This window comes from Syngnathoides biaculeatus, chromosome 8 (genome assembly GCF_019802595.1).
Source record: "Syngnathoides biaculeatus isolate LvHL_M chromosome 8, ASM1980259v1, whole genome shotgun sequence".
Classification (NCBI taxonomy): domain Eukaryota; kingdom Metazoa; phylum Chordata; class Actinopteri; order Syngnathiformes; family Syngnathidae; genus Syngnathoides; species Syngnathoides biaculeatus.
Window position 1 is genome coordinate 13905514 of NC_084647.1, and position 19906 is coordinate 13925419.

Genomic DNA, 19906 nt, shown 5'->3' on the forward strand with positions numbered 1-19906 from the left:
CTTATCCATTTTTATTTTGTATTGATGCCATTAACCAATTGTTTCATTAATTCAGTGTAGATAAGAAACTTGTGTAATAAATGGGAATATTTTAGATATACGTTGAGCATTGAACAATTCTAATAATTATCTATAAGGACAATTATAAAATAAATAATTTAAAAATATATAAAAATATAATTTATGGACAAACATTTTTTAACCGTGTCTACGAATGACCAAGCCTATCTGAGAGGTTTTTTTTCTCCAATTTTTCAAATCAACACCGTTTTGCTTCGTCAACAACGTGGTCACGTGATATCACACCCATTTACGGGCGTTAGTGACATTTCGCCTCACTCTTTGTTTTGACTTAATGACACAATAAAGACTCGAGTCGGGTTCAGTGGGTGGGGTGGGGTGGGGGGGTTCCGGTTTGAAGTGCGGCTGAGTTAGTTAATGGTGTGTAAAGTAGGTAGTGTTAGTGTTGTAATCTTTTTTTTTTTTTCGTCGTCCTGCAAGAAGGCGATGAGTGTGAACCTGCCGGACTTGGCACCGGAAACCAAGGAAGAAGCCAGTGCTGAAATGTGCAATGGAAACGCGTCTCCAGCATGCACTTTGCCGACAATATTCACCGGCCCAAACAAGTACCATGCTCACAAAACCTCAGAGGACAGGCTGGTTGCATATAGGAGGAGCGGAGGTACAGTATTTCACTTGCTGATACGATGACATCCACTGTCAATGTTCTCCCTGATAAAACAATAATTCTAGATTACCGTGCGAAGCTGCCTCCAATCGGCGAGGAAACAAAAACTTATGAATTGTCAAAAAACGTCAAAATTAAAAATCTAAAGAGACAAAACGGCGACCTGCAGCTGCAGCTGGTCGTATTTAAGACGCAGTCCAAAGTGATGAAAAATGTCCTCCATCGACACACGGTGGCAGTGCAGGAATACCAACGATTGGAAGGCAGTTTATCTCAGGTTGGTGACATCAATTTCATCTCTCTCTCTTTCCCCAACGCCTTTCATACAACCATTCACCTTTCAGCATTATTAATTATCTAAGTATATAAATAACTCATCTGCTAGCGTAAATAGCTAAATCTGTTCTAAAAAACGCTGCATTACAGACATATCAAATAGATTGTTGATTAGATCCGTTGCAATTAAATAAAGTGATTTTCCATCCATCGATCCATCCATTTTCTTCCCTGCTTATCCTCACAAGGGTTGCGTTGAGTGCTGGAGCCTATCTCAGCTGTCAGCAGGCAGGAGGCGGGGTACACCCTGAACTGGTCACCAGCCAATCACAGGGCACATAGAGACAAACAGCCGCACTCACAATCCCACCTAGGGGCAATTTTGCGTGTCCAATTAATGATGCCTGATTAATGATTTTGAATAATAATTTTATTTTGTGTTACTTGCAATTAACGGGGAAGGATTGCAAATGAATGCTAATGTAGAATTTTTGCCCAAACGTACACGCTAGCTGTCTTAGCTCCGGTGCTAACAGTTTAAAAACAAATGTAATGAGAGTTGACATCTAATAATCCATTATAACTGAAAGCAAAAAATGTAAAAAGTAGATATGTCACTATTTCTTCCTAGATACAAGATCACCACATTAACGAAGTCAAGGCCATGCGAAACTTGCTGAGCAAGACGCGCTGCAGCTGTGACGTGCTGGCAAAGAAGCTGCACGACGCCGAGAAAGAGTTGTCGGACTCAAAAGACAAGATCCTGCAGCTCGAAATGCAGATCCTACATAATCCCTCCATGCTGGAACGGGAAGAGCTCAGTCACAGGTTGGATGAGGCTACCATAGATCTGAAGGAGAAAAACAAGCGGATATGGGTATGTTTTGGAGCAGCATATGGCTCAGGGGGTAGAGTACCAGACTGCATATGGGCACTAAAGAAAGGCCATGATAGGTAGAAAAACTGTAAATCTTCTCAGTCATTCAGATTCAGATGATTTTATTGGACAAGGGCAGGTAGTCCAGTGACCAAAGGGTAGCTGGTTTGAATCCCGGCCCCAACAGTCCACATGTTGAAATGTCCTTGGACAAGACACAAAAGTCTAATTTGCTCCCATTGGGCCTTGGAGTGGCTTGCCTGGCAGCATTTGCCCATTGGTGTATGAATTTGTGCGAGAGTGAGGAAATAGGAGGCTTTTTAAAGCACTTTGCTCACTGGGATGGGTATCGACAAAGTGCTATATCTATATAAGTGCAGTCCATTTGATCTGTATCTCTTGTTTACATATTTGTCTTGAGATAAATATTGATTCTGAACTTCTACAAATTATGTATGATGCATGCCTTGATGGTGGCTTTAAAAAGTCTACGCACTACTTTGGCAACTTTCTGTGATATCATGAAATTCATTTTTTAAATTAGAATACAGTATTCAAAACCTTTTCCCCCATTTATGAAGTGGTTTTCAAACTGGGGGCCGCGGGCGCAACATTGGACACTTTTCATGATTAAGTTACATCCTGGCCGGCACGGTGGATCAGCTGGTAAAGCATTGGCCTCGCAGTTCTGAGGTCCCAGGTTTGATCGCGGACCCGCCTGTGTGGAGTTTGCATGTTCTCCCCATGCCTGTGTGGGTTTACTCCGGGCACTCCGGTTTCCTCCCGCATTCCAAAAACATCCAACATTAATTGGACACTCTAAATTGCCCCTCGGTGTGATTGTGAGTGCGGCCGTTTGTCTGGATGTGCCCTGCGATTCGCTGGCGACCAGTTCAGGGTGTACCCCGCCTCCTGCCTGTTGACAGCTGGGATAGGCTCCAGCACTCAACGCAACCCTTGTGAGGATAAGCGGCGAAGAAAATGGATGGATCGATGGATGGAAAATCATTTTATTTAATTGCAACGGATCTAATCAACAATCTATTTGATATGTCTGTAATGCAGCGTTTTTTTAGAACAGATTTAGCTATTTACGCTAGCAGATGAGTTATTTATACACTTAGATAATTAATAATGCTGAAAGGTGAATGGTTGTATAAAAGGCGTTGGGAAAAAAAGATATAGATGAAATTGATGTCACCAACCTGAGATAAACTGCCTTCCAATCGTTGGTATTCCTGCACTGCCACCGTGTGTCGATGGAGGACATTTTTCATCACTTTGGACTGCGTCTTGATCCTTGTGAGGATAAGCGGCAAAGAAAATGGATGGATGGAAGTAACACCCAGGTGTTGTTCATGCTTTTTTTTTTGATTCCCAAGGAATAATGTAGGCAAGTGGGGAGTGGGGGACTTGTGTGTGACCTTTGCAACGCAACCATCCATCCAATTTCTGAGCCGCTTATCCTCACATGTTCGCGGGAGTGCTGTAGCCTATCCTCGCTGTCTTTGGACAGGAGGCGAGGTACACCTTGAACTGGTTGCCAGTCAATCGCAGGGCACATATAAAGAAACAACCAGTCACACTCACTTTCAATTAACCCATTAGGCGTGTTTTTGGGATGTGGGAGGAAACTAAGAGTGCCCGGAGAAAGCACACGCAATCACGGGGGCAACATGCAGAACCCACACAGGTGGAGCCGGGTTTTGAACCCCAGACCTTAAAAATGTGGAGTAGTAGCTCTAATCAGTTGCGCACTGTGATGCCACAACTGAACTAACTTGGAAAAAAAAAAGTGCAAAACACAAAGCAAACATGCACAGCCTGAAATTTGTGTTTGTGTCTGTGTTTCCAAACTAGAACTTTATTTGGGGTTCATCAGAAGTGCTTTAAATGGCGGCAGGTGTGTGCTGAGTCCCATTAAAAATGAATTTCAATTAGATAAATCCTGAACATTGCCATATTTCAACAGCCACACTCTGTGTTTTGAGTGTATGCACCAATATCATGTGACCAGTTATCGGAGTTGTTTATTTTAAATCCCAATTACAAAAACCTTCTGAGGAGAAATGACGGCTTTTGGAGGTGGCCCTGGAGGGGTTTACATACATTGCAAAGGCCTGGCGCAGCCCCCAGAATTGGGAGACTTCTTCATAACCGTCTCTATAATTTATTTTGCCTCCCTTTAACTTATCAGATACGAAAAACTGTTGGAGGAGAGATTGAGCTGTACTTCGTGTGTACATTTATGTTGAACAGTGTAGAAAGAATGGTTGTAACTGTGGTCAATTTTGATTGAATTATTTGTCACAGGAATTAGAGAAGAACAACAAGTTGCTCCAAAGCACACTCCATCGCCACATAGCAGAAGAGCAAAAAAAGTTGTCCAAAACCAACGATGTGTTCTACTGTCTGCAAGCACGGGTTTACGAGTTAACTAAAGAAATCCAAGTAAGTTAAAAACTGTTGTGTGCTTCATTAAATTATACATACTCCTGTGTAATTTCTGCTTAATTACACTGAAATCTGAATCTAACCCTTTTAATATATGACAAATTAAAACCATCCAATTCTGTACGTTGGTGTTGTTTTACTCAAAACAGGAACGACAGAAAGAACTGCATCACCACAATCTACCTGCTCTCCGATTCGAACATTTGGCGTTCAAAAAAGGTACAGCATCTTAACACGTCTCCACTTTGGCGTTGTCGTTACATCGATTCATTTTCAATTTGTAGAAACATTTAACAAGATGGTCCAGACGGATGACATCGTCTCCACACCCAGTGAGGATGGGAGTCCGGTCAAGTCGGCTTCTTCTGAGCCCGACGATGCGCTGCAAAAATGGCTGAGATCAACCACCACGGTATGGGATTCAAATCACTCAAGTTTCAGTTTGGGCTTACCTTTTTACAATGGAGATGTGATGCACTTTAAAAAAAAACAAAAAAAAACATATCAAATATATGCATGCATTGGTGCAGATAATGAATACAATGCCGACGATTGTTTTCCAGGATAATGTACCAGTGGGGCCGTTAGCAGTTAAATACGTTAAGAGGAAGGTGGAGAAAAAGGAGAAACTTACAAGTAAGCCAACATTGCTACTAATATCACACACTGCGCTCCACATAACACATTTGTTAGTCTGGGAATACATATTTGCACTTTACATTGCAAAATACTCCCAGCAACTGTGGGCTATTGATTTCCAAAGACATTTGTCACTGTGCACATGAAGTAGGTCTAATTCTACGTTATGTATTTTTTTTTTTTTTTGTATGATGAATGAGGAGACGCACATGTTGGCTGGTCTCAACCTGGTTTAACACACATTCACAAATGTTTACAGCGCTCTCATCACAAAGGGCCTCAAATCTCTGCAACATTAAAGGAAAATTCCGGTGGTTTGGAGTAACAATGTATCCAATAGGTCATGTAATATGTACTCTATTTTGACAATGTGATGTTAAATCATCTCTCATTTAATAGTGTTTTGAGAAGATTATTATCGACAATTACGAATTTTCAGGGGCGCTGCCATTTTCGCGAGTCACATGACTTACGTGCATGGATGTGACTTGTAAGGTGCGCTCCAACAGATTTGAACCTGTGGCAGTAATTAATGTTGAATATTCGGATGGTTCTTCTGACTACTCGGAGGGCTACGCACGGGACGTAAGTGTAAGTGAGTGTGTTAAGAAAGGCCCCTGGGAGCTCCGGGCTGGCAGCCGCGGATGGTTCTTCGGACGGGAATGACGCGGAGTCTGACGAGCGAGCCGATCTTCCGCGTCTCAGAGACCGTTCTCAGTGGATGAAGTATTTTAATTTTCTTCATTTTTGTTCGGTTTCAGAATTTAAGGAAATTCCCGATTGCCAAATGGCAGGAGACTCTAGTGAAAGAAACAAGGTAACAAAGGCTTCACTGGAGCCCGTGGACCAGGACCAGGACCAGGACCAGGATCAGGACCAAGAACAGGATCAGGATCAGGATCAGGATCAGGATTGGACGCAACAATGTCCAGGCTCTTGCAGATTTGCTCACACTCTCATCACAACACCGCCTCCGCAAAAAGGACTCAAATGCACCCAATTTCGCCGTAAGTACGTGTTTTCACCAGTGATTAAAAATCTGCATTTGGGGAAACCAGCCTACAGCGGGTTGGACCGGAGGTCGCTTGACAGTCCGACTCTCAGACACTCGCGAAGTCGGAAATCAAGCATCAATACAGAAGACGACAAAACCTCACAAAATGACTGCCCGTCTCCCCAAATGGATCTGAGTCCTTTCCCATCAAATCATGACGACAGTTTTGAGTCTCCCACTGGTTCACACACGTGGAGCTGATATTTCTACATGTTGAACAGTGTTGCAAAGTTTCCTCGTTCAGGAAAGTCGCTATGGGCTCTCTTATATTTAGCTAGAAGTGGTTGTGACCTTAATTTACTTTTTTATTTTTATTATTTTTTTAAAATGTTTTTTTTTTCCATTTGGATTTCTTAAAGTCCAAAGAATTTTGATGCTTGTAAGAGCAGACTGGTGTGACACGGTTCAGTGTAACTTTATAAAAAAATTGTTAGCACGACAGCTAAAGAGATGTAATACAGCGTGACACACCATAAATCATAATTTCATGAAAGGTGTTTGTACAAATGCCTCAAAAAGTCAAATAAATCTTCGTCCGTCATTTGTTACATCAGCTAATCTCTTGAAACTTCTGCTCAGTTAGCATGCAATGTGTTTTTGTAATTTCTTTTTTTGGATAATAATTAAAAAGAGGGGAAGTCTTGACAGCTGCAGAAATCGAAAGTTATTGTGACCCAAAAAGTTTCTGCTTCCCGCGTACAAGATGAGCAACACAACCGTTAATATCTTGCCCAAGGGAATATTTCCAAATTGATGCTGTGCCAATAACCAATTACAATACAAATTACAGTCCAAAGCGCACTGTTCCAATTCTGGTGGTACACTTTTATTTATTGAACAATTATTTATGGGACCGGTGTCAAACTCAAGGCTCGGGAGCCAGATCCGCCCCGCCACATGACTTTATGTGGCCCGAAAGGTCAAATCATGTATATCAACTTCCATGATTTTTCTGATAATCTGTAAGAAAATTTCAAATCGTCATATAATAAATGATAAAATTGAGATATTGCAGGTATTTTTGTGTTACCAAACATGACGCTTGATTTCTGATTCAAAACTAGTTCATAAATTTCATCTGTAAATATCATGAGGCGAAAGATTTTCATGGATTGACAGTCATGACGGCCCTCTCGAGGGAAATCGTAACTACAATGTGGCCCGCGACAAAAATGACTTTGACACCCGTGATTTATGGTAATGCTTTGCAAGTACCGTCCACTTCCTGATGATGTGTACGTCCGGTGTCAGATATTTTATCTCTCAGTTTACAATGCTTAAACTGTTGTTACTTTACAACGCATACATTTTTGGGGCCTTTATGAAACATCCAAGGTCACTAAGGGCCGAACACTCTTACATAAATGGATAAGTGCTTTATTTTGGATTCAAAATTAGGACGACTACTATTTTTTTTCTCACTTAGCCACCGAAACTCCCCCCCCCCCCCCCCGATCCCACGGGCTGATCAGGCTTCCTAGCTTTGAGTTAAAAGCAGGGAAAACTATATGTTGCACATCACTCAATTAATTGAAATACTGCACGTTGTCGGAATATGGGAGGAAGCTGGATCACCTGAAGAAGACACTTGGAAACCAAAAAGTTGTAAACCCCACACGGGACCCCCTCAGCTGAGACTGAGACCTGCAACCTCTTAACTGTGAAGCAGACACGTTAATGACTGCCTTACTGATTAAAAATAACTCACAAAAAAATGGGGTATCCAGCTTTCAGGTGAATTTTCAGGATGAATCTAAAAATGCACGATAACCTTTGCAGGTGAGCGTGACGTGTTAATTGTTGAAAGCGCATATGCAAGTTATGCACTAAAACGCACAACAGATGTTACTTTTTAAATGTTATTTCCAAGGATGTCCGCTTGCAAAGCTGTCTTTCATTCTTCCAGTCTTTGTACCTCTGTTGCAATCTGCTGAGGTCTTTAGCCACATGTCTTCTTCCTCTTTTTCTTTCGGCTTGTCCCATCAGGGGTCGCCACAGCGTCTCATCTTTTTCCATCTAAGCCTATCGTGCGTCTTTCTCTCTAACCCCAACTGCCCTCATGTCCTCCCTCACAACATCCATCAACCTTTTCTTTGGTCTTCCTCTCCCTCTTTTGCCCGGCAGCTCCTTCCTCAGCATCCTTCTACCAATATCCCCACTCTCTCGCCTCTGGACATGTCCAAACCATCCTAATCTGCTCTCTCTAACCTTATCTGCAAAACATCCAACTTTGGCTGTCCCTCTAATCAGCTCATTTCTAACCCTATCCAACCTGCCATCCTGTTTAAAGTCTTGTCAAGTTTCTGCAGATCAATTGTCAGATGTTGGTCTGGTGAAAAGTATGAGAAGTGCTGTATTTAAATACCAATATTATTATTGAACCAGGAAAGACATTGATTCATTCATGGATCAAACATTTAAGAGCAAGCCGTGCAGAAGGTACAGAAACATTGAATATTTGGACATCTGCTCTCACAACAGGAGAAAGGACAAATTAAGTTAACACGTTTTGTTCGTCTTGGTTCATCCTGAAATTTCACCCAAAAGTGCAATACATTCTTTTAAGATGTGACTTTGTCATGATTTAACATCCAGCAGCAAAATGAATGCGCGAGGGCGTTGTTGCCACGCCCAAGCGCCAACTGTTGACATCATACCACCTGTATGATGTCGCCCGCGTCGTCCACCTGTATGAGAATAGGCGTCGTCTGTATCTGTCCTCTGATATGAGGTTACAACCGATAGCGTCACTAAAAGCGACACTGAAGTCGGATTTGGAGCTTCACAGCCATGTCACGTTAGCCGCGGACTCCCAGTGGCGTCTGCGTTGAAGTTTTGCGATGCGTCTTTAGAAAAAGAGGAAAGAGCTGCTGCAAAGGGAGCGATGAGTGTGAACCAGCGGGACTTTGCACCGAGGTCCGGGGCTGAAGGGGACGCGGCAAGGTACAAAAAAGATTCATCCCAAACGTGCTCGCTGCCCAGACTCCTTCCCAGCCAACGCCCATTGCAAACTAAGACGTACGTTTACAAGGCACAAGAGGACAAACTGAATCCGTACAGACGCTCCGAAGGTATTCAATAAACACGGCTCCATTCAATTACATATCCATAAATTAACTGTAATCGTCGTACTGTAATCCGTTTAGCCTTGAAACTGAAGTTGCCACCAATCAGGGACACCGCAAAGTTGAGGGAGCAGTCGACGAACAACATGAAGGAGCTAAAGAACCAGAATTATGTGCTGCAACAGCAACTGAAAGATTCCAAGACGGAGAATAAACTGTTGAAGAATGTCCTGCACCGCCACACGGTGGCCCTGCAGCAATTTCAAGATTTGGAAGGGAGCATTTCTCAGGTGGGCGGCATTTTTCTGCATGATTTGCTCACATGTTGCGCAGTAGTGCAAGTAGAAGTACACCCTGGCAAAATCACTGATTCAACTGAAATGTGAACATTGGTACCGTGCGGGTATACTGTTAAGTTACACTGGTAATTATATACAGTTTCGAGCATCCATTTTCTGAGCCGCTTATCCCCACGAGGGTTGCGGGAGTGCCGGAGCCAATGCCATACCGGGGAGTGGAATAACAGCAACTGACAAATTTCATTTTATTTTTTCAGGTGGAGAATTTTTGTATGTGACAGGTTTTAACTTTTTAGGTGGGCACAAGACAACACTTTTGCAACGCATCTTTTTCTCAGTCTCTTAATGATTGCTCTGAACGTTGTGTTTGTTGTTGTTTTTGTTGTTGTTGTCCCCAATGCACATCTCCCCATCTGGCCCACCATATGAGCCCCAGATCTCAACCAGGATTTGAAAATATGTAGGGGGTAAAACATTCTTAGAACAATGAATACTCTTATAAGGTACAGATGCCTGAAACATCTACTTAAGTATAGTGAAGTATTTACTTAAGTGAACATAGTGATTTTGCAAATAGAGAAGTACTCAGGTAGTAAAATGTTAAACAAATATATACGTACTTTGTGATTGATGTAGGAGTGGTTCAAGTGCTCCGCACAGGCTGCGTGGATTCATTAACGGCGTCAATCCAAGTCTGCACGGTTTTATGTTTTGATATGTGATTGATCACCAACAATCTTTTAGATACAGGACCAGCACAGAAACGAAGTGAAAGCTTTGCGGAAGTTGCTCTCCGAGACGCGCTCGAGCCGCGATAAGCTGGCGAGGAAGCTGCAGAGCACAGAGAGGGAGTTGTTGGACTGCAAAGACCGGATCAATCACCTTCAGTGGAGGGTCAACCAGAATCCCAACCTGCTGGAGAAGGAGGAACTTACCCGCAGGCTAACTGAGTTCACTATACATCTGGAGGAGAAGGACAGGAGGATACAGGTATCATTGTCTCAAGGTGTCTAAGTGCAATAATGAGTTGAAATCCTCCAAATTTCTTTCATGTAGTATCGTACCAATTCCAATGATGGGAGGTTGTGTAAAATTTAAATGGAAATACAATGATCTGCAAATCCTGTTCAACCTACATCCAATTAAATACACAACAAAGACAAGATATTTCATGTTCAAACTGATAATTGTTACTCTTTGGTTGCACGTATGCTCTCCTTTTCAATTTAATCCTGTTGCAAAAACTGATAAAGTTGAGGATTGTGATTCCCCCCGGAAAAAAAAAAAAAAAAAAAAAAAAAAACTTGCTGCAAAATGGACAAGTGTGCGATGATCTAACAAGTCCATATTTCAAATTGGTCCTGAACGTCATATCCGCTGAGCTAAAGATGAAAGGGAATTCATCTAAATTGTCATCAGGAAAGTTCAAAAGCCAGCATCCGTGATATAGTGTTGTGTGAGTGTCCATGGCATGAATAACATGCTCATCTGTGAAAACACGATTCATGTTGAAAGGTGCATGCTGCCATCCAAGCAAGGTCTTTTTCAGGGACGTCCATACTTATTTCAGCAAGCCATATTCTGCACATCACAACAGCGTGATTTTGTAGTGCGAGTACAAGACTGCCAGCAGTCCAGACCTTTCCCCCCATTATAAAGCACAAAATATAATAGAGACCCCAGACTCTTGAGCAATGAAGTTGTCGATCAAACAAGAATTGAAAATAATCCCCCCCTGAAAAAAACTTTCAACAAATCATGTCCTAACTTCCCAAACACATATTGTGGTGGTGTGGCGCAGAGGTTAGGTGTATTCCCTGGAACCGTAAGGTCGCCGTTTTGTTTCCCATACCTGTCAACCTCGGCCAATTGCTCCCCTTATTAATGATTGCAATTACCCTTATTAACCGATTAAAAAAAAAAAAAAAAAAAAAAACGTGGCACATATTTACTCAGAGCAAGAAAGACTACATAGAATAAAAACAAAGATAATTTGGGTAAACAAGTTCTTTTATTTACCAACTAAACAACACAAACAATTCTTTGAGTTTCTTTCTTAGTTCTTTCCCCACTTGCAGAAAATTTAGTGTTGCTTATGTGCAGGATTTCGCAGACTTCATCTACAGCAACTTCCACATCCTTTTTATCCATATTCACCTTGGAGAGACTCCCATTCTTTTTGGTGTCGACCCGATCCTTGAGTTCTTCCCACATGGCGGTCCTTCCATGCTTACTTTCATGATTGTAACTGGATGATTCTTTGTTTACTGCACAAATTCCTGACTTCAAAATATACGGAAACGGAATGACGTGACGCGCGCGCGCATATCATGCTTTATCGACAAGGCCGTAATAAGCGCGAAAAATATATGCATGATCGAGGATAACTTTTGCTAGTGTACCGCGACAATATTAGCAATCGACGATGATGTTGTCGTCTGGTACCAGTGACCGAGATGATCCGGATTAGAGCCGAAATGGTTAAGATGAGATCGGTCTCACAAAAAACAGGGTGTGTCTGGAATAAAATGAATAATGTGTGCGATTGTAAATGTATTTGAATGCTTTGAGAAACGCCGTGTAAGTAGTGTGCATTATTATGTCGTGTATTGTTACTGGCATAGTGGTACTTCTGGCTGACTTGGGCGGAGGCATTGTGGATTCTGTTTCCGCTCAGTGGCTGTGCGAATGGGTTTCCATGTCTGTATGTGCCCTGCGACTGACCTGTGACCAGGTGAGGGTGTCGTCCGCCTTTTGCCTGAAATGAGTGAAATGAAATTTAGAATGCGTGGCGACTTGCCACAAAAAAAAGTTGATCAGCTTGAACATCTAATATCTTGTCTTTGTCGTGTACTCCGTTAAATTGCGGTTTATACATGCGCGCCATTTAACAGTCTCTGTTTGTACTTGGCGGTTATAGATGCAAGCATTGGTGGAATTAATGGTCATTGTAAATGATAATATAAGAGGTGGTTGTGTAATTGTCTTTTTTTTTTTAAATCATGCACTATAGTTCTTGGAGAAGAGCAACATGTTGCTACAAAGCTCACTCAATCGGCAAGTAGCAACAGAATACAAAAAGATGTTCAAGACCAACGCGATATGTCTGGGTCTACAAACTGCAGTTTGTGAATTGTCCAAGAAAACTCAAGTAAGTTGAGAGAAGTGTGCTTGTACATGATGGCACGGTGACTGCTAACAATGGGTTGTAATCATATTTTTTTTGGTTTCAATTCTTTATCCAAGCCGGACAGAACAAGAGAAGCAGAGACAGATAATATTAATATTATGCGATTGCGAAAACATGGGAGAAAAGGTACAGCCGCATAATGACTTGGTTTTGGAGTTCTTGTTAGCTGTCAGCGTTGTTTGACGCTCATTTGTGATCCGCAGCCAAACAAAGCAAAATGGTCCAGACGGAGGAACGCGTCTCGGCGACCAGCGAGGCTGGCGATCGGGTGAAGTCAGACGTTTCGGAGACTGATGAGAAGCTCCGAAGGTGGCAGAGTTCTGACAACACGGTACGTCGTTAAAATAATTCATTTGATTTTTTTCCCCCCATCCTCCAGTCCGCTTATGTAGTTTATCCGTGTGTAATTAACATTAACTATCAATTGCTGATTATTGTTTTCCAGGATTATCTGCGACGTAAATCTCATACAAGTGAACAAAGAAGAACGAACAACCAGAATTATTCTGGTACAAATGCAGGTGAGCCACTCATGCCACCAAGTTCAGCACCGGTCCAAATAATTTTCATTTGTACATTGTGCCACTTAACATAAGGTATAGTTTGAAACATTTATCTGGGGAAAAAAAAGTGTTTGAGGGTGTCGACAGTGAAGGTTTCATTAAGCCACAGCATTATGATCGTAATAACAATACAGTACATTTACTGCAGTATTCAAATTCACTGCAAATAAACATAAAAACTGTAATGACAGGAAATAAAACAGAAAAAAGTTCAGTTCTCAGATTCAGTTCGAATCTCATACATTTATGTATTGTTATCTTCAGGAAATGTGATCAAATACATCATTTTGAAAGAAAACGTGTATTCATAAAAATCCATTTGTTAGTTTCAGCCTATGGGGATATCCACCAGCGCCACGAGGAAAGGAAGCACTTGTCGGAAGATACGCAGGAGTCAGAGGAGGAGAGTGAGGAGGAGGAGAATGAGGAAAAGCAAGGGAGTAAAGATGAAGAAGAGGAGGGGGGTGGAGAGAAGGAGGAGGGGGGACACGAGAATGAGCATAGGGAAGGGGGGGAGAGGTCAGAAGAGAACAACGGGGAAGGGAAGGAGGGAAAGGAGGAGCATAATGAGGGAGACTATGAGGAGGGGGGAATGGAGCAAAATGAGGAGGAGGATGAAACTGAGGGGAAAGAAGAGAATTCGGAGGAAATGAGATTTGGGGAGAAGTTTGAGGATATGACAGGGGAATATGATGATGATGATGATGATGAGGAGGAGGAGGAGGAGGAGGAGCGAGACTATGAGGAAGAAGAGGACAAGTGGGAGGAGAAGGAGTGGGAGGAGCAGGAGGAGGACAACGAGGAGGAAGAGAAAGAGGACAAGAAGGTGAAGAATATGAAGTTGGAGGAGGAGAAGCAGAGAGCAAAAGAGCATGAGAAGCAGAGAGTAGAAGAACAGGAGGGGGAGGAGGAGAATGAGTTGGAAGAGGTACGGGAGAATATAGATGACAAGGGGAGGGTCGAGGAAGAGGCCAAGGTAGAGCAAAAGGAGAGGGGAGGGACAAAGGACAGTGGAGAAAAGAAAGAGGAGGAGGTGGACGACTTGGAGGAGGAGGAAGCGGTGCTGGAAGTAGTCGAGGAGGTGAAACAACAAGAGAAGAGAAAGGAGAAAGGAGCTCAGAAAGACGCGAGGACAAACAAACAATGCTCTTTGTCGTGCGTACTCAACGAGCCCAAGGTGGTCACGCCGCGTGAACCAAAACGATGCCCGCGGCCCAAAATCCGACGCAAGTACAACTTCACCCCGGTCACGAAGAACTTGCATCTGGGCAAACCGGCCTACAGCGGCGTGCAGCTGAGGTGCTACAAGGGGGCAAACGTGCCGGTCAAAGAGGAAACCCTTTACTGCCGCAATCGGAGACGTTCTGCGGAAATGGCGGAGGACATCTACCTGAGTGACGAACAGACGAGCCAACCGGACGCCGCCAGCGACGGCTCCGATGCGGATTCCAAACATACCGACTCGCCTTCGTGGACTTAGAGAGCAGTACTGACGAACGGACACAGGCTCTGCGGAGAGTTGGGTCAGTGGTAAACGTGCAACTGCGCTATGTGCCCAATGGACCCCATTGATTCTCGGGATGTGTAAAGACACTGAAGATATTGTATATATGTATATTATGACTTCATTAACTTCCTGGTTTGTTTGAGAACAGGATTATGCAAAAACTTCGAATCAATTTCAATGAAACGCTAGAGAAGGTAGAACGTGGACCACGGGAGATCGATAACCGTTCAATTCTTTTCAACTTCCCCTTTCAGCAATGGAGTGGAAGGTTCCAGAGGAGCAGGTTTTCTAGTCATAGTTGTTAACTCAACGATTTTGCCGGCGACCATTGTGGCCTTTTCCAATAAATTAGTGCGTCCGGAAAAAAAAAAAAAATCTTCATTGCGTGCTGTTTGTAACATTGAAATCTCAGAATTACCTTATGTATTTGGAAAAACCTTCCTCCACAAAACGTAAACTAGTCAAATGGAAAAATAAGTACAGTGAAGCCGATATGCTGCATACCCACGTGGAGTACAGAGAACATACTGTGTAATGCCCCCAAGCCCTGCCCACACGCTTTTATCACTTTAAATGTTTTCAATCGCTTTTGGTGGCTGTTCTCCATTATTAGGTGTCAAGAAAAAAAAACGACGCTAATATAATGTCCTTAAAAAAATGAAATGACTCGTCGTGCAATTGTCCAATTCAGGGGTAAAGCCTCCTTGACTTTTTTTTTCCTCCCAGTACAAGTTTACTGTAAAAGACCGAAAAGATGGTGGATTAAACCATCTTGAATGTAGGTGTAATTTCAATGCCTTGAATTTACATTAATCATAAACCTTCAAACAACGACTTGAACTTACATGGAGAAGCAACAAATACAAAAATCATACTGTACATACAAAAATCATACTGTTCATAACTTATTCCCGTTCTTTTGCCGTTTCTATTATGCTGCATATATTCCACCAGACCTCAAGTGCTGCCCACCATATTGCATAGAATTACACTGAGGACATGGAATTAAAATTTGGAAATTAATGCATAAAAATTGCTTCAATATTTGCAATGTATTGGGGGTGTGACACTGGTGTAGTATTGCTACTTCAAAAGCAATTGAAAGTCAACAGCCTCTGAAGTATTAAGAACGTACGTAAAGTAGTTCATTTTTAAATGATTTTTTTTTAATTGACTAAAGTTCTTGCACATTTTTACACATTTTGTAAAAAAAAACACACTTTATTTTTTTTAACCATTTTAAAATGTCAGGTAAGTTACATAATTTGCTTGAAATTGTATTTTATTTACTACTCTTTGTTTTTGTACATTGGGTTTATTTTTATACAATTTGTTGTGTGAATTTTTTTATACCACAAATTATTTTTGCACATTGCTGTTGCAATTTTTTCCAACTAATAAACCAGATGACAGTAATATTGTTTGCCTGGATCAGTGATTGTCGCTGTGGTGGTCTGCAAGCTGACTTTTGTGTAGGGTTGTCAAACTCATTTTTGTTGCGGGCCACATTTTAGATATTTCACTCAGAGGGCCATTATGACTGCTTTAATTGCCTCATATTTACACAAAATTTAGGAACTAGTTTTGGAATCAAGTCCAGGGTAATGTGTTTTCCAACCATTGTTTATGTCTGGTAAAATAAATGGTTATATCTCAACATTGTCATTTTTGATATTACAATTTGAATTTTTTTGTATGGATTTTTACCATTCCTGCCATTCACCAACAGAGTCCATCAGTCTATGAGTGCAAAGATCAAATCTCAATACTCCCAATTTCAGCACTTTATATAAATGTAATATCATCATCAAGTACAGCTTCCTCTTGATAGTCCAATATGTCAAAACTTAAATGTTTCACATCTTCCAAATCTATTCTTTCCATTCGGAAGGAAAATGTCTTTGGCATACTGTAATATGTCAACTTTTTTGGACTGTTTGTTGTTCCCCCTCCCTTGCGTTTCCTTATTTGTTTACCCTCATGAATCCACCATCAACTCAACTTTCCTGCTTGGCTTTTCAGCCCATTTGCTGTTTTTCATGGAGGTTCTTTTACGCTTTCCAGTTGCACTTTCATTATCCTCATTCCCAACACCCAATGTTTTCTTCAGCTTTTCAAGCAATGAATGTTTTTGGGATTCTTTTCTTCTTTTACTTGCACCTTTGTTTTCCGTACAAAAGTGTCGTCTTGCTGCTATCCGATCTCCAAATGTTGGAACGCTGTCAGCCAAACTGTTGTCATCTATGAAGTCAATGACTGTGGCATCAATGGAATTTGGAATGTGGATTTATTTTATTTTTTTTTTTTGCAGAATTCTGCCATTCATCCTTTCTTCATCCTTCCCTTTCTGAACCTTTGAGCACCATTCATGCCATTCATCCTGTCTTCCTGCCTTGCACCCTTTTGTCTTTTCTCCCATTCCTGTATTCACCCCCTCTTTTCTTAATTTCACTTTTTTCGCCATCATCCTTTCCTTTTTCATGCCCTATCTTCTCTTCCATCCTGTTTTTAGTCCTTCCAACTCCATCCTTCCTCACTACCTCCCATGCTTGCACCCATTTCCTTCCATTTAGTCAGCCTCCTTTTTTTCATTCATTTCACACTTCATTCTTTCCATCCTTTTCTTTTAGTTCCTTCTTTTTCATGCCGTATCTTCTCTTCCATCCTTCATCTGTATTCACCCTCTTTTCTTAATTTCACTTTCCTTTAGTTCATCCTTCCCTTTGTAAACTTTTTAGCACCATTCCTGCCATTCACGCCTTGCACCTTGTTGTCTTTTCTCCTTTCTCCCATTGCTGTATTTGCCCTCTCTTTTCTTAATTTCACACTTTTCCCCATCACCCTTTCCTTTTTTATGCCTTATCTTCTCTTCCATCTTTCCTTTAGTTCATCCTTCCCTTTTTTGAACTTTTGAGCACCCTTCCTGCCATTCATCCTTTCTTCCTGGCTTGCACCCTTTTGTCTTTTCTTCCTTTATTTTCTTGCTGCATTCGCCCTCTCCTTTCCCAATTTCACACTTTTTCCCCATCATCCTTTCCTTCTTCTCTCCCATCCTTCATTTCTTCCATCTTTCCTTCCCTTTTCATCCACCCGTCTTTCCTTTAGCACCTATTCCTGCCATTCATCTTTCCCTTTCTGAATTTTTTAGCACCATTCCTGCCATTCATCCTTTCTTCCTGCCTTGCTGTATACGCCCTCTCTTTTCCTAATTTCACACTTTTTTCCCTGATCATTTTTTCCTTCTTTGCCTAATCTTCTCTTCCTTCATTTCTTCCATCCCTTTTCATCCACCCGTCTTTCCTTTATTTCATCCTTCCCTTTTCTGAACCTTTGAGCACCTTTCCTGCCATTCATCCTTCCCTTTCGACCCTTAATTTCGAAAGATATCCTGCAAGCAATAATTCACCTTTCCACCAAGAACAGACGAGGATATCTTTGTGGGTTAAAAAACAAAACAAAACTTGGAAGTGACTTTTCAAATTTATACAGTAATGAAAGTCCTCCGGATTGTTTAATTTTCCTGAAATTTGCTCCGGAAAATTGAGGAAACATTGGACGAAAATGAGTTTGAGTTCGTTGTTTTGCTTTCACGAGCGTAGCCATGTTTAGATTGTGGTGTTTACATAATTCACCCGCGGGACCTCGAGTTGGGGTGCGGGGTTCCGCACAGACTGTTTTTGTTGTTGCGCTTCCGGAGTAAAAGGTTAACAGTGTTCCCGCCGTTATGCGAGTAGTGTTTTGATGTCGAACAATAAAGCAAGTTCTGTTCCTGTGTCCGACACTCCGCCTCCGACTCCTTTTCGCCGGCGCTACACTGGTGACCCCGACGTCAGTCCCGGCGTTTTCGAGACTGAAACGAACATGGCAACCGCCATCCTCAAATTGCCGGAGTTTTGGGAGACGTCCGCGGCAGCGTGGTTCGCACAGACTGAGGCTCAGTTCGCCCTCCGCGGGATCTCAGATGATTCCACGCGTTACTACCACGTTGTCTCAGCACTCGGGAGCTCAACGGCGGCCAGAGCAGTGAACTTCATCACCTCTCCCCCGGCCTGAGATAAGTATGCTGGGATCAAGGCTCACCTTCTCAAGGTTTTTGAGCTTTCACGACCGGAGCGTGCCCGACGTCTGTTGGCTATTAATGGACTGGGGGACAGCAAACCTTCCGAACTCATGGAAATGATGCTAAACCTGCTGGGCACGGAAGAGCCCAATTTCATTTTCATGGAACTGTTTCTCAGGCATATGCCACCGCATGTTGAGACGGCGCTCGCGAACAGTACTGTCACTGAGCCCCGGGCCCTGGCCGAGGAGGCCGACCGTTTCTTCCTGGCAACCCAACGCTTCTCCCCTGAGACGCTGGCCGCGACACGTAGTTACTCGCCTCCGGGCGCGGGGGCGGCATCCAGCAGGGGCCCCATCGCCACCGATGGTCGTGCTGGCACAGGCATGTGCTACTTCCATGCCCGTTTCGGTGCGAAAGTGAAGAGGTGCCGCGCCCCTTGCAACTACGACGCATCGGGAAACGCCAAAGCCCACGCTTCGCAGCGGCCGTCAACGTGGGCGCGAAGAGCCGGCTGCTGTTCGTCAAGGACAACCTTTCCGGGCGCAAATTCCTTTGCGACACCGGCGCCCAGAGGAGCGTCCTGATGGCCACTGCGGAGGACGCCGCTGGCGGGACTCATGGGCCACCCCTACTGTCCGCTAATGGCTCCCCTATCCGCTCTTATGGCATGAGGACTGTGGACTTGTGTTTCGGGAGTCATCGCTTCACATGGGACTTTGTCACTGCGGATGTCTCATTCCCTCTCCTCGGCGCTGATTTTTTTTGTGCCCACGGGCTGCTGGTGGATGTTAAGAGGGGCCGTCTGGTGGATGCACTGACATTTTTCACGGTCACCTGCGTCCGCAATGAGGCGACTTATGCGGTCTCTCCAGTTCGCTCTCGGACGGCACCAAGTACCAACTCCTCCTTGGTGAGTTCCCTGGCTTGACACGGCCCACTTTCTCCCGTGGGCCTCGCCACTACACATCGTCCCTAAACCGAGTGGCGGGTGGCGACCGTGTGGTGACTACCGCCGCCTTAACGACGCCATTACGCCTGACCGCTACCCTGTTCCACACATTCAGGACTTCTCAGCCCACCTGGCGGGCAAAATCCTGTTCTCCAAGGTCGACCTGGTGCGCGGGTATCACCAGGTTCCCGTGCACCGCTCAGATGTTCCCAAGACAGCTGTAATCACTCCGTTTGGACTGTTCGAGTTTCTGAGGATGCCGTCTGGTCTTAAAAACACGGC

The 19906-nt window shown here is 43.1% G+C and overlaps 2 protein-coding genes across 3 annotated transcripts; both read left to right on the plus strand.

Moving 5' to 3' along the window:
* Positions 1-383: 383 nt before the first annotated feature.
* Positions 384-6635, plus strand: LOC133504660 (uncharacterized). Its single transcript, XM_061827150.1, has 8 exons — positions 384-682; positions 754-965; positions 1596-1841; positions 4155-4292; positions 4445-4514; positions 4580-4707; positions 4859-4931; positions 5696-6635. The coding sequence occupies exons 1-8, from the start codon at positions 439-441 to the stop codon at positions 6187-6189; spliced, it is 1605 nt and encodes a 534-aa protein (XP_061683134.1). The 5' UTR covers positions 384-438; the 3' UTR covers positions 6190-6635.
* Positions 6636-8593: 1958 nt separating this feature from the next.
* On the plus strand, positions 8594-16202 carry LOC133505260 (golgin subfamily A member 6-like protein 22). 2 transcript variants are annotated; one of them, XM_061828328.1, is made up of 8 exons: positions 8594-9059; positions 9135-9343; positions 10103-10342; positions 12366-12503; positions 12599-12668; positions 12746-12873; positions 12988-13063; positions 13432-16202. In XM_061828328.1, exons 1-8 carry the CDS (start codon positions 8873-8875, stop codon positions 14583-14585), a joined length of 2202 nt encoding a protein of 733 aa, XP_061684312.1. In that variant the 5' UTR covers positions 8594-8872; the 3' UTR covers positions 14586-16202. The 2 variants fall into 2 exon arrangements, with proteins under 2 accessions (XP_061684312.1, XP_061684311.1); XM_061828327.1 differs by having other exon boundaries at positions 8595-9059; positions 10097-10342; positions 13432-16200.
* The last annotated feature ends 3704 nt before the right edge of the window (positions 16203-19906 follow it).